The following is a 24,576-nucleotide window of genomic DNA, read 5'->3' as shown; positions in this document are numbered from 1 at the left end:
TTGACTGAGATTACTAGTAGATATTTTCAGGTTATAGTCTGTATATACTTTATTTCATTTAGTTCATTAATTCCTTTTTGTACATGATCTTCCCTTAAAAATCAGTGTAAGATCATCAGAATGTTGAAGTGACCTTAGTTTTACCCAGTGAGTCAGTTGTACCCCAGCGTTTGTCCTAGAATTCCATCTGCAGACTGAACTCTAAATATAATTATTGAGCAGCTTAGGGGATACACTACAAACGCGTCTCACTTCTTCACTTATTTGTATCTTTCCTGCGTATATGCCTTCTATATCTAAGATTACTGATGTTTCTTTAGATAGCCTTTTGATAGCTAATATAAACTGTGATGATCAACGTCTGTGCTCCGTTATTCTCCATAAATTTTCTCTATCCACACAAAAAAGTCTATAAAAACAATATGTGTTTCTTTCTTAAACTTCACTTGCTTTTCAGTTAGCCATCGAAAAATAAAAACTACATCAGTCTTTGATCGCATCTTTCTAAATCCTGCCTGTTGTTCCACGAATAAGTATCGTGCTGTTGTTTTTAGTATTGTATTTAAAATTCTTGCATAAAATTTATATGCTCTCAAGTAGGCTTATCCATCTGTTTTTCTCAAATATATTTTTTTTTCGTTTCCAATACATCGATACGTTTTGCTTTCCTCCAGTGTCGTGGTGCCTTTTTTTCTTTTTTCTTCCAGTCAAACAAATGCAATAGCTTAAGGTGTAGTGATAATTCTCCATATTTAATTAATTCTACACTAATTCCATCTAAACCTGTTGCTTTTCAATTTTTTTGTTTTGTTTAGAATTCTGCTGTCAGTTACTTAGTTATTCTGTCATCTATGCCTTTTACTTCTGTTTCTGGATTTTTTGCTTTCTTCTCTTCCGTGTTAGCTTCATATCACAGGTTTTTATAGTACTTCATCTACTCTTCTTTCGTAATATTATTCAAACGAATTGTATATTTTTCCGTATTATTCAACGTCTGCCAAGCTTTATATGCTGTCTGCTGATGGTCATGAATATCATGTTCTTGACTACAAATGTATCTGTCACAGGCTTTCTGGTGGGTTCCTTCCGCTATTACTTTTTCTATTCATAGATCTGTATATTTTCCACGGTAGCTGTGGAAGATACCCTTTATATGCTTTTTGTTTTCTTGTAAGCCTCGGCAGTTTCTGTTGATCAAATCTTTAATTCACACTTCGGGCGCTATTTTATTTTCGTTCCTAACGCTTCATTTGCAGCCTTTTTTTATTGCGTTTTCAATGTTTGCCCAATTTTCTAGAATTGTGCTGCAGGCCGCTAATTGTTCTAATTCTTTTATTAATATATTGTGGTACAGACCTGTAAAACTTACATTCTCGAGAAAATATTCTTTACCGATCTATTCTTACGCCTGTGGTGTAAATGTATCTTCTGCTCCTGTGTAACAAAAGTGTCAGTTTGACTTTTCGAAGTATAATGACCAGTCCTGATACCCAAACTTCGATGTAGTCTTGTATTCCTTACTCTACTCTGTATTATTGTCTATACTAGTAAGAAAACTGTTAAACTGTCGTGTCTGTCGCTTTGTCTGTTTGAACACGTTAATCTCCATAACTACTAGACGAATTTTCATGGGGTTTTCACAAGTAAGGAGAAAGTAACTTGGAACAACGTACATGCTTTAGTTACTCAAACTCGAATCACGAAAAAAAAGATCTTGTCATTTTCAGTGTTATAAATGAGAAAATGTGTTTGTCTGTTACCTTTTCATGACCAAGCCGCAAAACTGTTTTGATAAAATTTAATATGGAGATAGTTTGAATGTCGAGGAACAACATACGCCACTTCAGAAAGTATCTAGCACAAGATATTTAACTATTTGTAGAACATTACGCGGATTAGGGAAATATATGTACTCTTTGAGGAAGCTATTGAGCTTGATCATATTTGTGAAAATGCTTTTATTGATCGTATATTCCACATAATGTGATACAACATAATGAATACAGTGCTTGTACAGTCGTCAATGTGTTTAATATACAGGGTGAGTCACCTAACATTACCGCTGGACATATTTCGTAAACCACATCTAATACTGACGAATAGATACCACAGACCGAACGTGAGGAGAGGGGCTAGTGTAATTGGTTAATACAAACCATAAAAAATGCACGGAAATATGTTTTTTAACACAAACCTACGTTTTTTTAAATGGAACCCCGTTAGTTCCGTTAGCACATCTGAACATATAAACAAATACGTAATCAGTGCCATATGTTGCATTGTAAAATGTTAATTACATCCGGAGATATTGTAACCTAAAGTTGACGCTTGAGTACCACTCCTCCGCTGTTCGATCGTGTGTATCGGAGAGCACCGAATTACGTAGGGATCCAAAAGGAACGGTGATGGACCTTAGGTACAGAAGAGACTGGAAGAGCACATAAGTCAGCATGCTAACAACTTTTTATTGGTATTTTTCACTGACGCACATGTACGTTACCATGAGGGGTGAGGTACACGTACACACGTGGTTTCCGTTATCAATTACAGAGTGGAATAGAGTGTGTCCTGACATGTCAGGCCAATAGATGTTCAATGTGGTGGCCATCATTTGCTGCACACAATTGCAATCTCTGGCGTAATGAATGTCGTACACGCCGCAGTACATCTGGTGTAATGTCGCCGCAGGCTGCCACAATACGTTGTTTCATATCCTCTGGGGTTGTAGGCACATCACGGTACACATTCTCCTTTAACGTACCCCACAGAAAGAAGTCCCTGCAGATGCTGCTCGCCGACCGTGGCCCGTGTTTGTTACAACACGCAGCTGAACGTCGGAGGTTTCAAGCGTCAACTTTAGGTTACAATATCTCCGGATGTAATTAACATTTTACAATGCAACAAACGGCACTGATTACATATTTGTTTATATGTTCAGATGCGCTAACAAAACTAACGTGGTTCCATTTAAAAAATCGTAGGTTTGTGTTAAAAAACATACTTCCGTGCATTTTTGTATGGTTTGTATTAAACAATTACACTAGCCCCTCTCCTCACGTTCGATCTGTGGAATCGGTTCGTCAGTACTTGATGTGGTTTACGAAATATATCCAGCGGTAACGTTAGGTGACTCACCCTGTATACATCCAAACTATAATATATGTGTGAAAGTAATTCCGTTGCGTTTTCACGAATAAACCACTGACCAATTTCGATTAAATTTGGTATGGAGTTATCTTGAACACCGAGGAAGAACATAGGCTACTTTAGAAAATTAAAATGAAAAGAAAATTCTACGCTTAAAAGTGTGAAGTAGGGGATGGAATGCATTTTTTACATCAGTGAACGTAAACCACATTAGAAGTTAATAAATTTGTTACATAATGTACGCACCGTATAATGTGTAGCTGCTTCAGCAGCGCACTGGATAGATGGTCGGACCTACACACACCTGTCTCCATTCTCCATGCGTCATTGCCACATCGCCTTGTGTTGTGGTAGGTGGAGCGGGGGAGGAGGGGGGGGGCTTACCCAAACAGGCAGACAGGCAGACACTTGAGAGCAGCTGACGTTATTGTAAGCACAGTAGCTTACTTACTTACCATCACTCAACAACAAAACTACTGATACGAGAGTGTAGCTGTGGGCAACAGGTAGTAGAAAATAGTTGTGACTTTCCTTGTGCCCAGAGTATTGTTGGATTTGGCAAGAATGGTGGACGATGACTTAATGGCTGCGTTGTCGCAGATTCTATGGCAGCGTTGTTACGATATTAGGTCTGTAATTGGAATGGCAGAAGTGACCCTGTGCGGTTGAACACGTTTGGTGCTTTGTGTGTGCCTACAGAAGGGCGTGGTGTACGGCATCCTGCTGGCGTACAAGTACATGGGCAAGCAGAACGGGGGCGCCGGCGGCGTGGTGGTCAACTTGTCGTCTGTGGCGGGCCTCGATGAAGTCCCTCAGCTGCCCATCTACTGCGGCACCAAGCACGCTGTGTCCGCCATGACGCGCTCCTATGGGGTGAGTACCAACTCTGGCTCCCTTATATTTCAGGTGGCCATATTTTATAGACCCCAATTCGGGACACATTAAAAAGATTTGATATTGCAAAAATTATAAAAAGATTTTAATTAAATATAATAAATGTAAAATTTCACATAAATTTGTACAAAAGGTACACTAATTTATGCTTTATTAATGCAATCTAAAATGAAGTTTCTGAGCGAAGGAGCAAGTGAGGTTCTGTAAACTCATTCTTGCTGGGAAGTATGGTTATTGACGCACCCGGTTAGCCGTTCAGTCTAACGCACTGCTTTCCGGATAGGGAAGGAGCGTCTGCTCCCCAGCACAAATCCGGCCGGCGGACTTGTGACGAGCTCCTGTGAGCCGGCCAGTCTGTCGATGGTTTTTAGGTGGTTTTCCATCTGCCTCAGCAAATGCGGGCTGGTTCCCCTTATTCCGCCTGAGCTACACTATGTCGGCGATTGCTGCACAAACAAGTGCTGCATGTACGAGTACACTACCATTGCTCTGCCATGCAAAGATAGGGCTTACACTTGTATGGTGTGAGACGCTCCCTGGGGGGGGGGGGGGGGGGGTCCACCCTGGGGCCGAACCGCACAGTAACCCTGGGTTCGGTGTGGGGCGGCGGAGAGGTGAAGTGGATTGCGGTAGTCGTTGTGGGGTTGTGGACCACTGCGGCTGCGGCAGGGATGGAGCCTCTCTGTCGTTTCTAGACCCCAGGTTAACATACAATAAAATACATGCAATACAATGGTTATTGATGAAGGAAAGCAACTAAGCTCAACAGTTGCAGGACGGAGGCGAGTCCCACTTGCGAGTCTTAGAGCCACAATTTTAGTTTGTTACTTCTTTCCTGCTAACTTCATTCACAACAAATTTTGCTGACAGTCCCCCCTTCACAAACTGCTCAACATGTCAGCAAACTTATATGATTTTGCCGGCCGTGGTGACCGAGCAGTTCTAGGCATGGGAGTGTGTGTTTGTCCTTAGGGTAATTTAGGTTAAGTAGCGTGTAAGCTTAGGGACTGATGACCTTAGCAGTTAAGTCCCGTAAGATTTCACACACATTTGAACATTTTTTTTGTTGCATAACTTATTGAACGCCCTCTTCGGCCCCCAGAAGTTGACAAATCGCTACCTTTGTCCAACAGTGAGTACTTCTCCTCTCATGCCACTTGTGGCATTAACGACAGAAACTATCACTATCTGATAAGATCGAACAGCTCTTTAGATGAAACATACCGGGACTTGCGTAGTGTACCCGGCGCAAAACCGAGATGTGTATTTGCAAGCCTACCGGAGTGGCCGAGCGGTTCTAGGCGCCTCAGTCTGGAACCGCGCGACCGCTACGGTCGCAGGTTGGAATCCTGCCTCGGGCATGGATGTGTGTGATGTCCTTAGGTTAGTTAGGTTTAAGCAGTTCTAAGTTCTAGGGGACTGATGACCTCAGATGTTAAGTGCCATAGCGCTCAGAGCCATTTGAACCATTTGAACTTATATGACCATCTCGGAAATATTAGCTACTGTAATACAGTATAACACTATGTAAAACATGATATAATTTGGCGCGTAAGGATGACATATGTTGCTAGAAATCATGTTTATTCCTTGTGCGAGACAGTGTAAGTCGGTACACTTTGATAGCAATAGCATTTCTTGTCAAACACTTTCGCCAACTTAAACTAATAAGACAACATCCCGAACAGGTGTCTGATTTGTAAATGTCTAATTTGAGATATATTGATTCATAATTGTTGAATCTGGGACAAAAAGGTGTTCCAAATTGCCTTTGAAAAAATTCGGGAAAAATCGTGCCTGTCCCGAGAAAAATTGGCGCTCTGAGGGATCTGTGAAAGTGAATTATGTGTGTAGACAGTCTACCCATTGCAGGAATCGAGAATAATGATGATTTTTGCCTCTTACCGATATTGACAATGGCAAGATATCGATCCCGGGGATTCCAGGGCTTCCGAGAATGTTTTAATTTCAAGTTTGAAGTCGAGTAACTATTGACAAAAGAAATATTTTTTGTGTGATATAATTACAAATTAACAATTTCGGATTTGTATTATGAAAACTTGCTTCCATGATTCTGGATCAACAGGAACCCCACAGGTTTTGATTAGGGAGTTTTCAAGTGTCAAAATAAATGTCCTTGTCTTTTAACTGGATTGAATTAGAAGCTTAAACGTTTTACACCGCCAAGGAACTATATACCTTAGTATCTGACATAAATTTGAACTTTATACATCTACTTGTATCTGAAAGAGTGGATTCTTGACAGTCGATCGAATGGATAGACAGACAGACAACAAAGCGATCGGCGATAGTCTGTATAGATTGAGGCATGGAATCGTAAAAATACGCCCGGAACTTGTCATATAACTGAAATACACAGTTATACCTCCATCATAAGTTGCATTGAGAAGTTTCGTTTTTTCCTTGATGTTGACTAGTTTCGAACACGTGTGTTCATTTTCAAACCATACGTAGCGTGTGACAAATACAGGTGATAGTCTACATACAAAAACTGTCCCTGCAGTGATGATGAAAGCGGCACTATGGGCGACTCAACAACAGCTAATACACCACATAGGACGTTCATTAGAGAACTCTCAATGCAACTTATGACGGAGCTACAACAGCTTATTACAAGAAAAATTTCAGTGTCAGCGCTAAAAGCAAACTGTAATTTCTCGCTTCCACTGGTTACCTGAAACAATCCTTACACTGCCTACACAAGCTGCCGCATTATCAACCGATGACCAGCCCGGTTGGCACTTGGTTGCAGATTATATGTGAGACAGACTGATTCCAAACAGAAAAGAATGATAGGATGAAAAATAAGAGCTATTAAAAACATCAGTACCATGACGGAAATGACGCGGCAAAGTATTAGAAATAAAAAAAATCCATTTAAAATAATCAACTGAATAAAAATAATAATCAAAGTCTTTGGATTGGATTTAGAAATAAAATAAGACTCGCTGCCAGAATGAGCAGGAACACTTGCCCGCGAAAGGCAAAGGTCCCGAGTTCGAGTCTCGGTCCGGCACACAGTTTTAATCTGCCAGGAACTTTCACATTAACGCACACTCCGCTGCAGAGTGAAAATCTCATTCTGGAAACATCCCCCAGGCTGTGGCTAAGCCATGTCTCCGCAATATCCTTTCTTCCAGGAGTGCTAGTTCTGCAAGGTTCGCAGAAGATTGGCTCTGAGCACTATGGTCATCAGTCTTCGCAGAAGAGCTTCTGTGAAGTTGGAAGGTAGGAGACGAGATACTGACAGAAATAAAGCTGTGAGGACGGGGCGTTAATCGTGCTTGGGTAGCTCAGATGGTAGAGCACTTGCCCGTGAAAGTCAAAAGGGCCGAGTTCGGATCTCGGTCCGGCACACAATTTTAACCTGCCAGGAAGTTTAAGATTCGCCGCGTTTGATGACTTCCTAAACTACGATCTTCTACGTGTCAGGTCTCAGCGCTAACCAGTACGAACTACACCGCCAGTCTCAACAATGAATTGTAGCCTTCAAAAATTCGGCTTCTTGTAATATCATGCAAAGCTTGTAACCTCCCCACAAAAAATAAAAAAATTATATAAATAATATTCACATTTAGTGTAATCTCAAAACAGAAAAATTCCTAAACCTCTCAACAGTAAAAAATGTAATTATGTCGTTCACATTCAGCGTAACCTCCCTCAGATAAATTCTGTAATCTTGGAACAATAAAATGTGACTAATCTCCTAATAACAAAAATTCTGACTCACTTATAACCTTTCAATAATTGACTGTCAATTTAACCTGGTAAATTCTGGACGTCAGCAGTGCTGCGTCATGGCCCTGAAAATTCATTCTGAATAAATTGAAAAATCTTACCTCAATTAGGTCGCCGGATAACGCATATATATCTGCTCCTATAAGAAATTTTTCTGGTACAGCCGAGTGCAATGCTGGCCGATAGATTTGTCATATATAAAAAGAACAACTGATTTTTCTTTGCAATAATCGGGATGACCATGGATTGGAGAAATTAGTAAATTCTTTAAATTGAGATGAATGATCGTCAAAAGTTACTTTTTATGAGAAAGATTATTATTAAGAGATTTTTTTAAAACATTTACATAGGACTTGATTTAACAATACTACATATGCGCGAGGCTGCTTTTACCTTATCCTACAACGCTCAGGCTCCGCCATCGCTCCACACGACCGGCCCAGCCAACACGATACACCAGACTGCTCGCTAGCAACTACTTACTGCTACTGCTACACAGTTCCTGCTGCAGTCAACACTGCTCTTTGGTCTGAGATTCTCTTATAGTTTACATATCGCAGGCAGCGCGTGAGCAATACATCGAAATTACATCAACTCGATTGCGCTAGTAACAAATTCCTTAATCATGGACCTCTTACAAGCTTATCTAAAGTAAGCCGATCTCTGTGATTATAATAACTGTATATGTGTCACTGAATCGCGTCTTGCATGAAAGGATCCGGTAGCGTTTGGTTAGTGCTATGTTTGAAACATGTGGCACTGATTAGAATCGTTATGTGTCTGTTTGTGTGTGTGTGTGTGTGTGTGTGTGTGTGTGTGTGTGTGTGTGTGTGTGTGTGCGTGTGTGTGTGACCGAATAAGAGGGCCAGATCCAAGATCCGGAATCCAAACACATCAATAAAGAAAGCTGGACAAGGAATTGGAAGTAAGCTGACCAATAGTTGTGGCAGTTTGGCAGTGGCAAAATGTGGACGTGACATTGAGTCCTTTGACTGGTGGAAACCGGCTCAAACGTTTGAAGAGTCAAATAATTTTCATCTGATTATAGTATATCTTATGAGTCATTAGGAAGCAGCGGACCTTGTATGTTGTCTCATGTGGTTTGCATTTTTCGGGACGCGACTTGTGCCTAAATTCTGCAAGTTTGAGGACATCACCATTGACAGTGAATACCACTGGATGAATATGGGCCTGTGACGTAATGTGTTGTGTTTCAGGACGATCTGCACGTGAACGTGACGGGCGTGAGGATGGTGGCGCTGTGCCCGGGACCCACGGACACGCCGCTCGTGAACGATGCCCACCACTACTGCCTGCACGACTACGTCAAGCAGTCGCTGATCGACGTCATACCCACTTACGGGCCCCTCAACACGTTCGTACCACTTTCTTTTTCAATTTCATTGGCGTTTAGTGGACATACCCGCAGTCAGTACCTTTTCATTTGTAGAATGTCTGATGACGTAGCAAGCATTTGTTAGCACACATGAAGTACATGTTGATGTGGTCTTGATGCAGTTCTCCATGCTAGTTTACCTTGGATAAGCCTTTTCATCTTGAATGACTACTGCAACTGAGATCCGACTGAATGGAAATGGAAATGAGCGTTTGGCGTCATTGGCCGGGAGGCCCCTTGCGGGACTGGTCCGGCCTTGGTTCAGGTCTTCTTACATTCGACGTCACATTGGGCGACCTGCGCCCCCGATGGGGATGAAATGACGAAGACAGCACAACACCCAGTCCCCGAGCGGAGAAAATCCCCGACAGAGCCGAGAATCGAGCCCGGGCACGTAGGACGGCAATCCGTCACGCTGACCACTCAGCTATGGGGGCGGACATCCAACTGAATGTGTTTACTGTATTCAAGCTTCTGTCTCCTTCTATAGTTTTACGCCTTCACTCATTCCTCCACTTCACATCAGTCGCTGCCCACTCACGGTGCGAGAGGTCTATAAGACACTGTCCACGCCATACAAACCCGCATACCATAGCGTTGCACAGTCACTGATGGAAAGACTCCCTCATGTTCTAACAAGGAAGCCCTATGGGATTCACACGAATGACTGACTTTTGGAGATGGATGTTACTGGTTTTAACGTTTTACGCCTAGGTTGGAGTACGTCTCCACCTTGGCTTCCAGAGGCGTCCAGAGTTACACTACTGGCCATTAAAATTGCTACACCACGAAGATGACGTTCTACAGACGCGAAATTTAACCGACAGGAAGGAGATGCTGAGATATCCAGGTGTTAGCTTTTTAGAGCATTCACACAAAATTGGCGCCGGTGGTGACACCTACAAAGTGCTGACATGAGGAAAGTTTCCAACCGATTTCTCATACACAAACAGCAGTTGAACGGCGTTGCCTGGTTCAAAAATGGTTCAAATGGCTCTGAGCACTATGGGACTCAACTGCTGAGGTCATTAGTCCCCTAGAACTTAGAACTAGTTAAACCTAACTAACCTAAGGACATCACAAACATCCATGCCCGAGGCAGGATTCGAACCTGCGACCGGAGCGGTCTTGCGGTTCCAGACTGCAGCGCCTTTAACCGCACGGCCACTTCGGCCGGCCGTTGCCTGGTGAAACGTTGTTGTGATGCCTCACGTAAGGAGGAGAAATGCGTATCATCATGTTTCCGACTTTGATAAAGGTCGGATTGTAGCCTATCGCGATTGCGGTTTATCGTATCGCGACATTGCTGGTCACGTTGGTCGAGATCCAATGACTGTTAGCAGATTATGGAATCGGTGGGTTCAGGAGGGTAATACGGAACAACGTGCTCGATCCCAACGGCCTCGTATCACTAGCAGTCGAGATGACAGGCATCTTATCCGCATGGCTGTAACGGATCGTACAGCCACGTCTCGATCCCTGAGTCAACAGATGGGGGCGATTACAAGACAACGACCATCTGCACTAACAGTTCGACGACGTTTGGAGCAGCATGGACTATCAGCTCGGAGACCATGGCTGCGGTTACCTTTGATGCTGCATAACAGACAGGAGCGCCAGCGATGGTCCACTCAACGACGATCCTGGGTGCACGAATGGCAAAACTTTTTTCGGATGAATCTAGGTTCTGTTTACAGCATCACGATGGTCGCATCCGTGTTTGTAAACATCGCGTTGAACGCACATTGGAAGCGTGTATTCGTCATCGCCATACTGGCGTATAACCCGCCGTGATGGGATGGGGTCCCATTGGCTACACGTCTCGGTCACCTCTTGTTCGCATCGACGTCACTTTGTACAGTGGACGTTACATTTCAGATCTATTACGACCCTTCATTCGATCCCTGCGAAACCCTACATTTCGGCAGGATAATGTGCGACCGCATGTTGCAGGTCCTGTATGGGCCTTTCCGGATACAGAAAATGTTCGTCTGCTGCCCCGGCCAGCACATTCTCCAGATCTCTCACCAATTGAAAACGTCTGGTCAATGGTGGCCGAGCAACTGGCTCGTCACAATACGCCAGTCACTACTCTTGATGAACTGTGGTATCGTGTTCAAGCTGGATGGGCAGCTGTACACGCCATCCAAGCTCTGTTTGACTCAATGTCCAGGCCTATCAAGGCCGCTATTATGGCCAGTGGTGGTTGTTCTGGGTACTGATTTCTCAGGATCTATGCACCCAAATTGCGTAAAAATGTAATCACATGTCAGTTGTAGTATAATATATTTGTCCAATGAATACCCGTTTATCATCTGCATTTCTTCTTGGTGTAGCACTTTTAATGGCCAGTAGTGTATTTTAGAGTCGACGAATTTTAAGAAAGATTACACTCCAGATTTTTCGTTTTAATATCTTTTTTTTAACATGTGAGAGAGGCATCGCGTTTTTAAAGTTGCGTACACAGAAGGTTCCCAACAAGGGAAGTCCCTTGACTGTACAGTCGTATTTCCCGACAGTGTCTCGAGGATCTGCTTTCCCCATAGCTACACTGTAATTTCCGCACCGCTCCGCGTGTCCCGAATTCGCCCTACCAGACGAGGTGTCTTCAGGGCAACGTTTCTCATCTGCAGGAATTCCCTGAGTGCCCTACAGTCATTGTAGCACACGTACCCAGCATAAAAAATAACCCATCTCACACTTGATCAACTGTACTTCCTGGAGCGACAGGGGAAGACGGTGTAATTCGGCTGGGTATCGGGGAAAGTGGAAATTCGGTGAAATGAACAGGCAGACAAAGCTGCCAAGGAGACCTGCAGCGTACGTGACGTTACACAGGGAGTTACATCCAATTGTGGGAGGAGCAATGGCTGCCAGTGACGAACAATAAGTTGCAGTCAACAATGTGGCCATGACGTTCGTCATGTCGCTCACTCCAGCAAGATGAGGTGATCCAGAGGTGTCCGTTGCGCGTAAATCACTGTAGCCACATTTTAATTGAGTGCATTTTATTTTGTGGTAAGTGGAAAGAAGCAAATATAGGCGGGGGTCTCCCCTCTATTTTAGTTGATGACGAGATGAGTGAGGTGTTCTGTAAGAAAAATATGGCGCGTTCTTACATACAAACACAAAGCAACACACAAGATAGCAAATATACCAAAGAAACAGGGATTACATATAACAAGAAACACACTTCAATCACATTTACAAGCAACAGACAAACCAGCTAAATACCAGGGAACAATATACGCCAGCTAGAGTGCCAAGAATGTAAATCAAGAACTTCAAAACTAGATATAAAGAACGTATAAGGAGCTGGATATATGAAAATAGCCATTCTACCTTCGCCGAACACCTGATAAAACATGGACATGAACCATTCAACATGGAATGTGACATGACAGTTATCAGAGTGAATAATCACAACAAAAACATCCTGACATCGCAAGAAGACGTTCACATACAAAGAGCCACTGCAATGGAAAAGAAGGTACTCAACGGCCAAATCTATATAAGCAATAACTCTCTGATCATGCTAGCCATCAAAACAATAACGCCGAATTGTAACCATGATAAATATGATAAATAATTAATGAATAACCTCCTCCCCCCTCTCCCTCTCTCTCTCCCCTCCCACACACACACACACACACACACACACACACACACACACACACATAAACTTATATATATAGTAAAATAACACTCACACACGCATGCACAACAAATGAAAATATCAAACCACAAAAAGCAGACAAACACACAACAACAGTTGGCAACACTATAAACCGAAAACACACATATGTTGATCACAAAATGGAAAGTGTAAGCGATATATGCGAGGTGACAAGAGTGGGTGAAAGAACGCCAGAAATCGGCCAGCTGGAAACTAACAAATACAGCTCCAGGACCGCACACATGAGTTAACAGCGCTGGAAATCGCAAGTAACACCGAACGATAAGTTCACACTACGGAATTTGTGCTACAAAAGTTCATTCTAACCTAAAAAAACAAGAGAAAAACACGATAAAATGTAATATAACAGGGTATTTTATCTACGACATAATTCGTTTATTGTATGTGTAAAACCAAACGTGTATTTCAGGCACTGATGATGCTTTCCAAATAAAAGAAGCGAATCGCGTATGGTAGTAAACAAACTGCCTTCATTTAGTTACATAGACAATAATACCTCCACGAAAAATTATTTTATTAAAGTAATTTTTATTATTTTATCATCCAGAATGAAAAAATTTCGACTTCTGTTATCTGTTCAGAACTTGTCTTTAAATAAATTCTTAAATAAAACATTCAGTGTTATCTGATTTCGTGAAGCGAAATCGATGCGATTAGAGCATTTTATTACGTAAAAAAAATATTCCTGAGCTCTCATGTTCTATGGTATTATTAAAAGACTAAATATTCTACTGCTTTTTGTTCCTGTAATATTATTGAGGAAGACAGGCGAAGCCCGCAAATTATTAAATAAAAAGCTATTAGCGGTTTATGACAATGACATGCAATGGCTTATGGCCGTTAGAAAACTCTTGCGCGTTTGCTTAATAATTCAAGGAGAGGAGCTTTTCAGAAAGGAACAAAGTAAATTAATATTTTAACTATTGAATTGTATTCTGAAATTAAGCACAAAGTAATACATTTACAATACACACGTTTTCGTTTCACAAGTAGTAAGCGCCAGAGCTACTATTACACAACTTCCTTCTTGTACAGCGAGACAAAAAGGGTTGTCAATTTTCTCTCTTGACGCCGCGTGATATGTTTATTACGCCAGAGAGCTTGATGAGTTTTATCCAAAGCTAACATCGTCATCTGCTATTCTTTACACATTTTATACGTTGCGAACTCATTTATTGGGTTTCATTTCACACTTCACTACATTTTCACAACACGACGCTGTTTCCTATTTTATCGCCATGGCACATATAAGACTTAAACATGGATGGCACAACCTCCAAAAGGGCACTCACAGACGTTAGGCAGATAGGTTTAGATACCTGCGAAGAAATCTTCCTTAACAGAAGAAATAATTCAATTAATCCACCAAAGCAGGAAATAGAAAAATGTTCTGGAAAAAGAAAGGAATAAAGTAATACAAATGATTTAGGAATGAACTGGATATACGATGGAAGGAAACTAAAACGAAATGGCTGCGGGAAAAATGTGAAGAAATCGAAAAAGAAATGTTCGCCAGATGGACAGCTTAGGAAAATGGACAAGTCGTAATAACTTTCGGTGAATTTACGATCGAGCGTTTCAGCATTAAGAGGGCAAAAGGAATTTCACTGTTGAACGCAGAGTCGATTAAAATAAGCGCCTCTGAGAGAATGAGGAGTAAGAGGAACTGTGTCATAACATGATATAAGGAGAAATTGAAGTCGATTAGGAAGACATTGGAGAATCAGTGTTAGACTAACAAGTCTTTGGAACGGTTGTCAAGAAACAAGGAGTAAGGGATTGATACCTGTAACATTCTTTCGGAATTTACAGTATCATTGGAAACAAACGAGTATTCAAGTTAGTGCACAGAATCTATGAGAGTAATCAAGTTGGTATGTAGGATCTATGAGTCTGGAGGCATACCGTCAGGCTTTGGGAAGAATATCACCCACATAGACGCATTGCTAACGAGGCCATATAAAAGTAAAAACTATCACACAATCAGCTTAACAGCTCCTGCTTCCACGTTGCTGACACGAATGATACACAGGACGATAGAAGAGAAAACTGTGGTCTTAAGGAAGGTAAAGGCACGAGAGACGTAGTTCTGATGTTGCGATCGATAATGGATATTAGACTCAGGAGAAATCAAGAAACATTTGCAGGATTTTTTGACCTAGGAAAAACATTCAATAAGTGATGTAAGACTTTTGAAATTCTCAGAAAAATAGTTTTAAGCTATAGTTAAAGACGGGTAATATACAGAGCGTCCAAAAGTCCGGCTACCATGTAAAAATAGCATAACTTGGAAAGTATTAGAGGCAACGCATCCTGCGTTATTGTAAAACGTTTAGCAGCTGTCAACGTTTTATTTTTGCTATACTAGAATTTCATTGTGTACCCCACCTGTTACTCCTAGAACATTAAGGCGACATTAGGAGTTCTCCCTACGTACGGGTCAGCATCGCAGCACCAATAGTCGCTTCACTGATTCGTACACGAAGGGTAGCAATGTCATTGACTGGTGTTGTGTACACGCGACCCTTGTCGTAACCTCACAAAAAGTAAGCTAAAAGGCATGACATCGGGAGAGCGCAGGGGGCGTGCGATGTGACCGCCGCGACCCGGATGTTTCCCAGGAAATGTGTTACTCAGTACACCCACACCTTCAAATTCCATCGTGGGACTGCGCCATCATACGAGCGAAAACTGTTCGAGCACTATTAAGTAAGCTTTTCCAATACGGTTTTTTCTGCGAAGAAACATAGACCTCTCACGAATCAGGCTACATCAAACGCGAAGCTTTGGGCTATCACTATTGTGTTCACGTGAGTTGCGTGCTTTTTCTGAGGCCCCAATTCCTAACGCTGAGGCAATTCACATGTTCAGAAATGCGGACCGTTGTTTCATCTGGAAACAGGCACTTTCCCAGATAGTCATTGTCAGCATCTGTAGGGGTCATCCTGGAACACGCGAATGCATATCGCAGAGGACGATTGTTTGGCTGCAGTGCTTGGAGCGTTTCCATTTTGTATGCAAAAAGGCGTAACTGCTTTTGTAATACTTTATGGACAATTGATCGTGCTTTCGTCAATCCGCGTGAAGCGCGACGAAGTGACTTCTCTGGGCTGTGTGGAAATGTAGTTTACCCTATGTTGACAGGTGTCTGAGACACACGGGACTCACACTTCGAGGAATACGTTTAACACTGCCTGCCTCTTTAAAATTTTTGAACGATCTCATTATTCGTGTTTCTGCCGTTGGTGTCTTCCCATACTGGCGTTGATAATTCCGCGGTATCTTTCTCGCAGACCTGGAAACAGCGTACCAGATGACACATTCCACCTTAAACTGGTCTGCCTTCTTTTAGATGCAGTCCAAGTCATAATCTGCAAGAAATTACACAGGAAAAAAAGAGGTGCTAAATGTTTTACAACAAATCACGTTTCTCTGTCTCTAATAGTTTCCAAGTTATGATTCTTTTTTAAACGGTAACTGGGCTGTATGTGCACTCTGTATAATGTCTACGAGAGTGAAGAGGGGACAATAAAAAGACAAACAAAGAAGTGGTCTATTTAAAAAGTAGAGAGGTTGCATTCCAATCTGCTGCTCCTTACTGATCCACCTGTACACTGATGAAGCACTGACGGAAATGATGACAATGTCATTGCATCACCCTGAAGTTGAAATGCCGGTAGATGATAGGGCACCGATAAGATTCGCCCAAAGTTTGGAAGACTTACAGGACCTGTTGATTGAGACGAACAGTCTACCGAGCACAGAATATGGCTTGAGAGTAAACTGCAGAAAGACGAAATCAATGAGGAGTAGCAGGAACATGAGTGAGGACAAACGTAACAATCAGAAGTGGGGACAGCGTTGTAAAAGCATTTAGGATCTCTGCTACCATGAAAGTAAAATAGTAAAAGTAAACAATGATTATATTCCATGGTTTCAGCATATGGACTATTATCTTTGTATTTTGTGCTAAAATAGGAGCTAATATTTTTCATCGGGTTTATTTCACTAGTTTAGGCCTCTTAGTTTCTTTAACTAAGTGAAACACAGATGTGTCTGTAGTAAGGTCACGTCCTATTAATGAGTGATTCACATAAAGATAGCAAGTCTCCCACCTGAAATTTAACCTAATGTACCCTAACCAGAAACTCATGCTCAAAAGTTACATAAATAAGATATGTAATAAATTGTTATAAAGAAGTAGGAAGCCAGATCCTCTGCTGTGATGGGTGTTCGCCTTGGTCGGGTACAGTGATCCTGCCACTTTGTTGTTGCACATAGTTAACCTTGCCCCATCGCTGTCTACTGTTCCCTAACTTCTGAAGCATATGCTACATAGCAATAAAATGATTCCTCTGCTAACTCCCAGCTAGTAAATAATTTCATGTGGAAGTTGGAATTGCTTTTGTTACTTACTACGGTACATTATTTCGGAGCAATGTAAATGACGTGTGTGTGCGTGTGTTGTCTTCACAGGCCTGACTTCATCGCCCAGGGCATGATGACTGCCATCCGAGAGGGCAAGTCGGGCTCCGTCTGGATGGCCAACAACAACAAGATCAAGGAGATCGTCTACCAGCGCCTCGTCCAATAAGGACTGCTATACACATCTTTCATTTTGTATACGTCACATTATCATGAATAAAGCATAGGTGATTTGAGTGCAGCAATAAGAGTTACTCTGTGTGTTTGCCACCCACTGGACATACCCCATGTTCTGGTATAACTGGCTCCTACAGGCGATGTGGGAACCTTTTCCTAGAAGGTGAAACGTTGTTTGAGGTTAATCCCATTCACAAAGGTTACTCTTTCAAGTGCTTAGTTTTTTGCAGCTGAAGTCAATTTCCATAAAATTCTTCTTGGTTGTAGACAGCGACATGTTGCGAAATGATGCTTCAGAGTTAGGGCTACTATTTCAAATGGCCATCATAGTGTGTAACAATGAATAATGCGTGCCATGAATTATTCAAACAATGCAGGAAGGTGAAAATTTTAATAATTGGGGAGAAATTACAATGGGACTCCCACAGTGCTCCTATTCCTTAAATATGTGAATGGCCTTCCACTTAACAGTTATGAAGCACAATTGGTACTTTTTGCTGACGATACCAGTGTTATAATAAATCCCATTAGAGAGAAAGCAACATTGTTAATGATGTTTGCCAAAGAGCTATTTAAGTGATTCTCTGAAACATGGTCATTCCCTAAGAACTTTGAGAAAGCAAACGATATTCATTTCTGTAGAACAGATAGTGTCATAGCAACAACTGACGTAGGACGTAAAAAATAAAAAAGAGTCAGTTATCAGATTAGATTGATCAAAATTTTTGCGTGTATATACTGATGTAAACTTGAGTTGAAGGAAGAATATTATGGAGCTTCCCAGACAGTGAAGTTCAAGTACTTCTGCTCTTCGTATAATTGCTAAACCTGAAAACGAACTAATTAACTTGCTGACATATTGTGCTTATTTCCGTTGCATAATGTCTTATGCGTCATTTTCTGGTGTTAACTCATCACTTAGAAAGAAAGTATAGATGGCATAAAAATGAGTAGTAAGAATAATATGTGGTGTTCATCTGGGTTGTTGTAGCCTGTTCGAGAAGCTAGGCGTTTTAACTGTACTATCCAATACATGTATTCGTTAATGAAACGCGCCATAAATAATCTATTACAACTTGAGAAGAATAGTGATGTCCTCACATACGACACTAGAGAAAAAAATTAGCCAGACTGCCAGAGGAATGTAAAGAGTGTCGCAATGGCAAAAATTTTTATGCGATTTAGTTATAATTTAACAATTTTAACATTTTGTATTATTTTACTTGTATCTTGAAACCTTGATTCTTGCCAAATTTCATGATCCTATGTCAACGGAAACTACCCTATAGGTTTCGGTGAGTGAGTTGGCGAGTTTCAAAATATGTGACATACTCGTAAGTGGGCAAATCTTTTGATTACATTGATTTAAAAGCTTAAATTTTTTACACCATGGACAAATGTTTTGTCACCTGTTGGCAGAGCTTGAAAACATAGAACTTTCGTGGTGAATGTGAAGATTTGCATTTACTTCGTCTCAGCTGCAGAATACCTCGAAGAACTGCGCCAGCGTCAACTTACCTGGATCACTGAAAATTTCTTACAAGAGAATAAATACTAGTGGGGCATACATGTGCAACATATCCTATGAGAAAATGAAACGTAAGTGTAGGAAACACGTTTCCCCGTGAATCCAAGTGTAAAGAATCAAACATGGATGCCATCACGTCTAGTGAAGTGGAACTTGCAGGAAAAATGTGTAAGGTACTGAATTTTAGAGTAGAATCAGAAACTCAGCATATAGTGGTTGGAAAAAATATCTACATCTGCATGGTTACTCTGCAATTAAGTGCCTGGCAGAGGGTTCATTGAACCATTTTCATACTACTTCTCTACCATTCCACTCTCGAGTGGCGCGTGGGAGAAGGGAACATCTAAATTTTCCGTTAGAGCTCTGATTTCTCTTGTTTTATTATGATGATCAGTTCTCCCTACGTAGGTGGGTGTCAACAAAATATTTTCGCATTCGGAAGAGAAAATTGGTGATTGAAATTTCGCAAATAGATCTCGCCGCAAAGAAAACCGCCTTTGTTTCAATGACTGCCACCCCAATTCACGTATCATATCTGTGACACACTCACCCCTATTGCGTGATAACACAAAACGGGCTGCCCTTCTTTGCACTTTTTCGATGTCCTCCGTCAATCCTACCTGGCAAGGATCCCATACCACGCAGCAATATTCCAGCAGAGGACGGACAAGTGTAATGCAGGCTGTCTGTTTAGTGGGTTTGTCTTTCAAGTGTTCTGCCAACAAAGCGCAGTCTTCGTTTCGCCTTCCCCAGAACATTATCTATGTGGTCTTCCCAATTTAAGTTGCTTGTAATTGTAATTCTTAGGTATTTAGTCGAATTGACAGCCCTTAGATTTGTGTGATTTATCGTATAACCAAAATTTATCGGATTTCTTGTAGTACCCATGTGGATAAGCTCACACTTTTCTTTGTTTAGTGCCAATTCCCACTTATCGCACCATACAGAAATTCTCTCTAGATCATTTTGTAATTGGAATTGGTCGTCTGATGATTTTACTAGACGGTAAATCACAGCGTCATCTGCAGCCAACCTAAGGGGCTTGCTCAGATTGTCACCTAGATCATTTACGTAAATCAGGAACAGCAGAGGACCTATGACGCTACGTTGCGGAACGCCGGATATCACTTCTGTTCTACTCAATGATTTACCATCTATCACTACGAACTGTGACCTCACTGAGAGGAAATCACGAATCCAGTCACACACTTGAGACGATAATCCATACGCACGCAATTTGATTAATATTCGCTTGTGAGGAATGGTATCAAAAGCCTTCTGGAAATCTAGGAATATGGAATCGATCTGAGATCCCTTGGCGACAGCACTCATTACTTCATGGTAAACAGCTGGCTGTGTTGCACAAGAACGATATATTCTGAATCAGTGTTGGTTATATATCAATAAGTCATTTTCTTCAAGGTGATTCATAATGTTCGAGTACAATATATGCTCCAAAATCCTACTACAAATTGAGGTCAGTGATAGGGGTCTATAATTCAATGGGTTACTCCTATTTCCTTTCTTGAATATTGGTGTGACCTGTGCTAGTTTCCAGTCTTTAGGAACAGACCTTTCGTCAAGTGAGCGGTTGTATACGATTGCTAAGAAAGGCGCTATTGTGTCTACTCTGAAAGGAACCTGATTGGTATACCATCTGGACCGGAAGAATTACCTTTCTTAAGTGATTTGAGTTGTTTCGCCACACCTAAGATATCTTTTTTTATGTCACTCATCCTAACAACTGTTCTGGTTTCGAATTCTGGAATATTTACTTCGTCTTCTTTCGTGAAAGAATTACGGAAAACTATTTAGTAACTCCGCTTTAGTGGCACCATCATCGGTAACATTTCCATCGCTATCGCGCAGTGACGGTATTGACTGTTTTTTGCCACTGGTGTACTTTACATACGACCAGAATCTCTTTGGGTATTCTACCATATTTTCAGACAATGTTTCATTGTGGAAACTATTAAAAGCATCTCGCATTGACGTCCGCACTAAATTTCGAGCTTCCGTGAAACTTAGCCAGTCTTGGTGATTCTGCGTTCTTCTGAATTTGGCATGCTTTTTTCGTTGCTTCTGCAACAGTGTTCTGACGTGTTTTGTGTAGCATGGTGGATCAGTCCCGTCTCTTATTAACTTATGCGGTTTGAATCTATCTATTGCTGTACGTTGGAAGTGTTCTATATTGTTATGAGTACATTACATCAGAGAGTGTGCCCATGTGGTGGAAGCTTCCGTAGCGAAGGTAGCCGAAGTGTTTGGTGCTTCAATAAGCACCGTACCCAAGATTTACTACACTCCTGGAAATGGAAAAAAGAACACATCGACACCGGTGTGTCAGACCCACCATACTTGCTCCGGACACTGCGAGAGGGCTGTACAAGCAATGATCACACGCACGGCACAGCGGAAACACCAGGAACCGCGGTGTTGGCCGTCGAATGACGCTAGCTGCGCAGCATTTGTGCACCGCCGCCGTCAGTGTCAGCCAGTTTGTCGTGGCATACGGAGCTCCATCGCAGTCTTTAACACTGGTAGCATGCCGCGACAGCGTGGACGTGAACCGTACGTGCAGTTGACGGACTTTGAGCGAGGGCGTATAGTGGGCATGCGGGAGGCCGGGTGGACGTACCGCCGAATTTCTCAACACGTGGGGCGTGAGGTCTCCACAGTACATCGATGTTGTCGCCAGTGGTCGGCGGAAGGTGCACGTGCCCGTCGACCTGGGACCGGACCGCAGCGACGCACGGATGCACGCCAAGACCGTAGGATCCTACGCAGTGCCGTAGGGGACCGCACCGCCACTTCCCAGCAAATTAGGGACACTGTTGCTCCTGGTGTATCGGCGAGGACCATTCGCAACCGTCTCCATGAAGCTGGGCTACGGTCCCGCACACCGTTAGGCCGTCTTCCGCTCACGCCCCAACATCGTGCAGCCCGCCTCCAGTGGTGTCGCGACAGGCGTGAATGGAGGGACGAATGGAGACGTGTCGTCTTCAGCGATGAGAGTCGCTTCTGCCTTGGTGCCAATGATGGTCGTATGCGTGTTTGGCGCCGTGCAGGTGAGCGCCACAATCAGGACTGCATACGACCGAGGCACACGGGGCCAACACCCGGCATCATGGTGTGGCGAGCGATCTCCTACACTGGCCGTACACCACTGGTGATCGTCGAGGGGACACTGAATAGTGCACGGTACATCCAAACCGTCATCGAACCCATCGTTCTACCATTCCTAGACCGGCAAGGGAACTTGCTGTTCCAACAGGACAATGCACGTCCGCATGTATCCCGTGCCACCCAACGTGCTCTAGAAGGTGTAAGTCAACTACCCTGGCCAGCAAGATCTTCGGATCTGTCCCCCTATGAGCATGTTTGGGACTGGATGAAGCGTCGTCTCACGCGGTCTGCACGTCCAGCACGAACGCTGGTCCAACTGAGGCGCCAGGTGGAAATGGCATGGCAAGCCGTTCCACAGGACTACATCCAGCATCTCTACGATCGTCTCCGTGGGAGAATAGCAGCCTGCATTGCTGCGAAAGGTGGATATACACTGTACTAGTGCCGACATTGTGCATGCTCTGTTGCCTGTGTCTATGTGCCTGTGGTTCTGTCAGTGTGATCATGTGATGTATCTGACCCCAGGAATGTGTCAATAAAGTTTCCCCTTCCTGGGGCAATGAATTCACGGTGTTCTTATTTCAATTTCCAGGAGTGTAGTATACCGCATACAGCGAAAGCAAAAAGCATCATCCGGTAAGTCGTAATACGGAGAAAGAGTATGCTCGTGACAGACGGTCGTTGGTTGTGGCGGAAAATAAGGGGTCGAAAGCAGCAAAGGTGGCTAGAACTGCATGTAGCACTCGCGAACCCTGTCAGCAGCAAAACAACACGAAGGGAGCTCGATAAGCAGGCAATTGCAAGGGGCGCTGGAATTCCAAACTCACCCATCAGTCATGCAAATGCACATAACAGGAAAGCATGGTACCTGGATAGTGGAGTAGTGGATGATTTGATTTGGTCGGATGAGTCTTGTTTCCCCATGTTTCCAACATGTGGCCGAGTGTACGGCCCAAGAGTGAAGCATGGCGGGGGTTCGGTGATAATTTGGACAGCCATATCGTGCTATTCCATGGACCCCGCTGGCACCCTGCAAGGTCACATTACTGTCAAGTATTTTGGCCCATCAGGTTCATCAAATGGTAGAATGTTTGTTCCCCAGTGGTGACTCTGGTATGCGACAGAGCCCATGTATATTATTATAAATATTTAGAATGAGGGGAAATGGAGAGAGCATTTTGCTGTTAACTATGGTACCTGATGTTTTAGAAGACGTCGTTATTTAGCCTCGTGCGAGTACACCGGATTTCGACATAAGCGCATGTTGTTCCGTGCAATGACGTGTCGGGTACTTGAAAGAAGCGATCAATAACTTTGATACACTTTTCTGGGAAACAAAAACGGGGATTATAATCAAATTTTCGCCGGATAGCTTCTCAGCCTGGATTTCAACAAGATTACCGAAGGGACCTACGTTTGGAAATAAAGTACAGCGAATTACCACTCAGTGACGAATAGTAGTTTGCTGATTACGAAAACTTCTTTCAAGTTCCTTCGTCCTGTGGAAACGTCGATGATTTCTGTGAACATTTGTACTAAAATGACAATTAAACATTTATGAACATAGGGCATGAGAAATTGATTGTTGATTGCTATTTAAATATCAAGTAAAATAACTGCTTACAGTTTATAATTAATTTTTAATAAGCTAAAGAGAAACTTACTTTAAACATTTACACACGTTATCATGGCTGACAATGTCACATAAACCAGCTTTTGTGGTAATAATTACAATTCCTCAGAAACAAGCAAATATCCATTGGTTTTTTATATGTCGTACTTCTTGATATATTGAAACGTTTCACATCGAAACTATTCACAATTCATATTTTTAATTATAAATTACAATGAACTGTAATAACGTGCGTCTACACATACAGACAGAAAAAACATAAGTGGAATAGGATTTAGCACACACTTTATTTTCACATTGTATCTCATATTTTGTTTCTCCGCGGTCGGGCTTAAAAAATGTCTTTGGCCGCTTTTGAGTATATCGGATCGCAATAGTAATCTTTGGCGCTCTGCGCCAGAATAGTTCACGTCATATCACGCAACTTTTACAATTTCACTAAGTCTTTCTTTCTCTGGAGAACTTATTCAGTTAAATTCGATCGATGGACACACATAATGTTACATCGCACCCAAATGCATCGAGACATCTGTCGAGAGGCATTTCCATTCATAACATTATGTGTTCCACTATTTATGGATTCTTACGTAGAAGAACATTTACATTAGACGGGGATAGTAACTGAAATCAATTATTGGAGTAAACAAATAAAATTTTACACGTTTGAAAATTCGAGGCTTATAGGTAAGAGTACATATTCATGAATTGGCCTCAAAAATTTGACAGAGGAGGGTTTAGAAGCTTTATTTTTCAAGTGAGAAGTATTAACAAATGTTCAAGGTACGTACATGAAT

General features: G+C 42.2%; 1 protein-coding gene across 1 annotated transcript in view; it reads left to right on the top strand.

Annotated features, from left to right (window-relative positions):
* LOC126473501 (15-hydroxyprostaglandin dehydrogenase [NAD(+)]-like) overlaps nucleotides 1-17,572 on the top strand; it is a 97,480-nt gene extending 79,908 nt beyond the window's left edge. The window contains exons 5-7 of the mRNA XM_050100590.1: nucleotides 3,847-4,020; nucleotides 9,018-9,175; nucleotides 17,370-17,572. Of these exons, the coding sequence (XP_049956547.1) occupies nucleotides 3,847-4,020; nucleotides 9,018-9,175; nucleotides 17,370-17,487 (450 nt within the window). The 3' untranslated portion in view covers nucleotides 17,488-17,572. The remainder of the gene's footprint in view (nucleotides 1-3,846; nucleotides 4,021-9,017; nucleotides 9,176-17,369) is intronic.
* Nucleotides 17,573-24,576: the final 7,004 nt, after the last annotated feature.

The sequence above is a fragment of the Schistocerca serialis genome, chromosome 4 (assembly GCF_023864345.2).
Source record: "Schistocerca serialis cubense isolate TAMUIC-IGC-003099 chromosome 4, iqSchSeri2.2, whole genome shotgun sequence".
NCBI classification, from domain to species: Eukaryota; Metazoa; Arthropoda; class Insecta; order Orthoptera; family Acrididae; genus Schistocerca; species Schistocerca serialis.
This window is presented reverse-complemented; position numbering and strand designations above follow the sequence as displayed.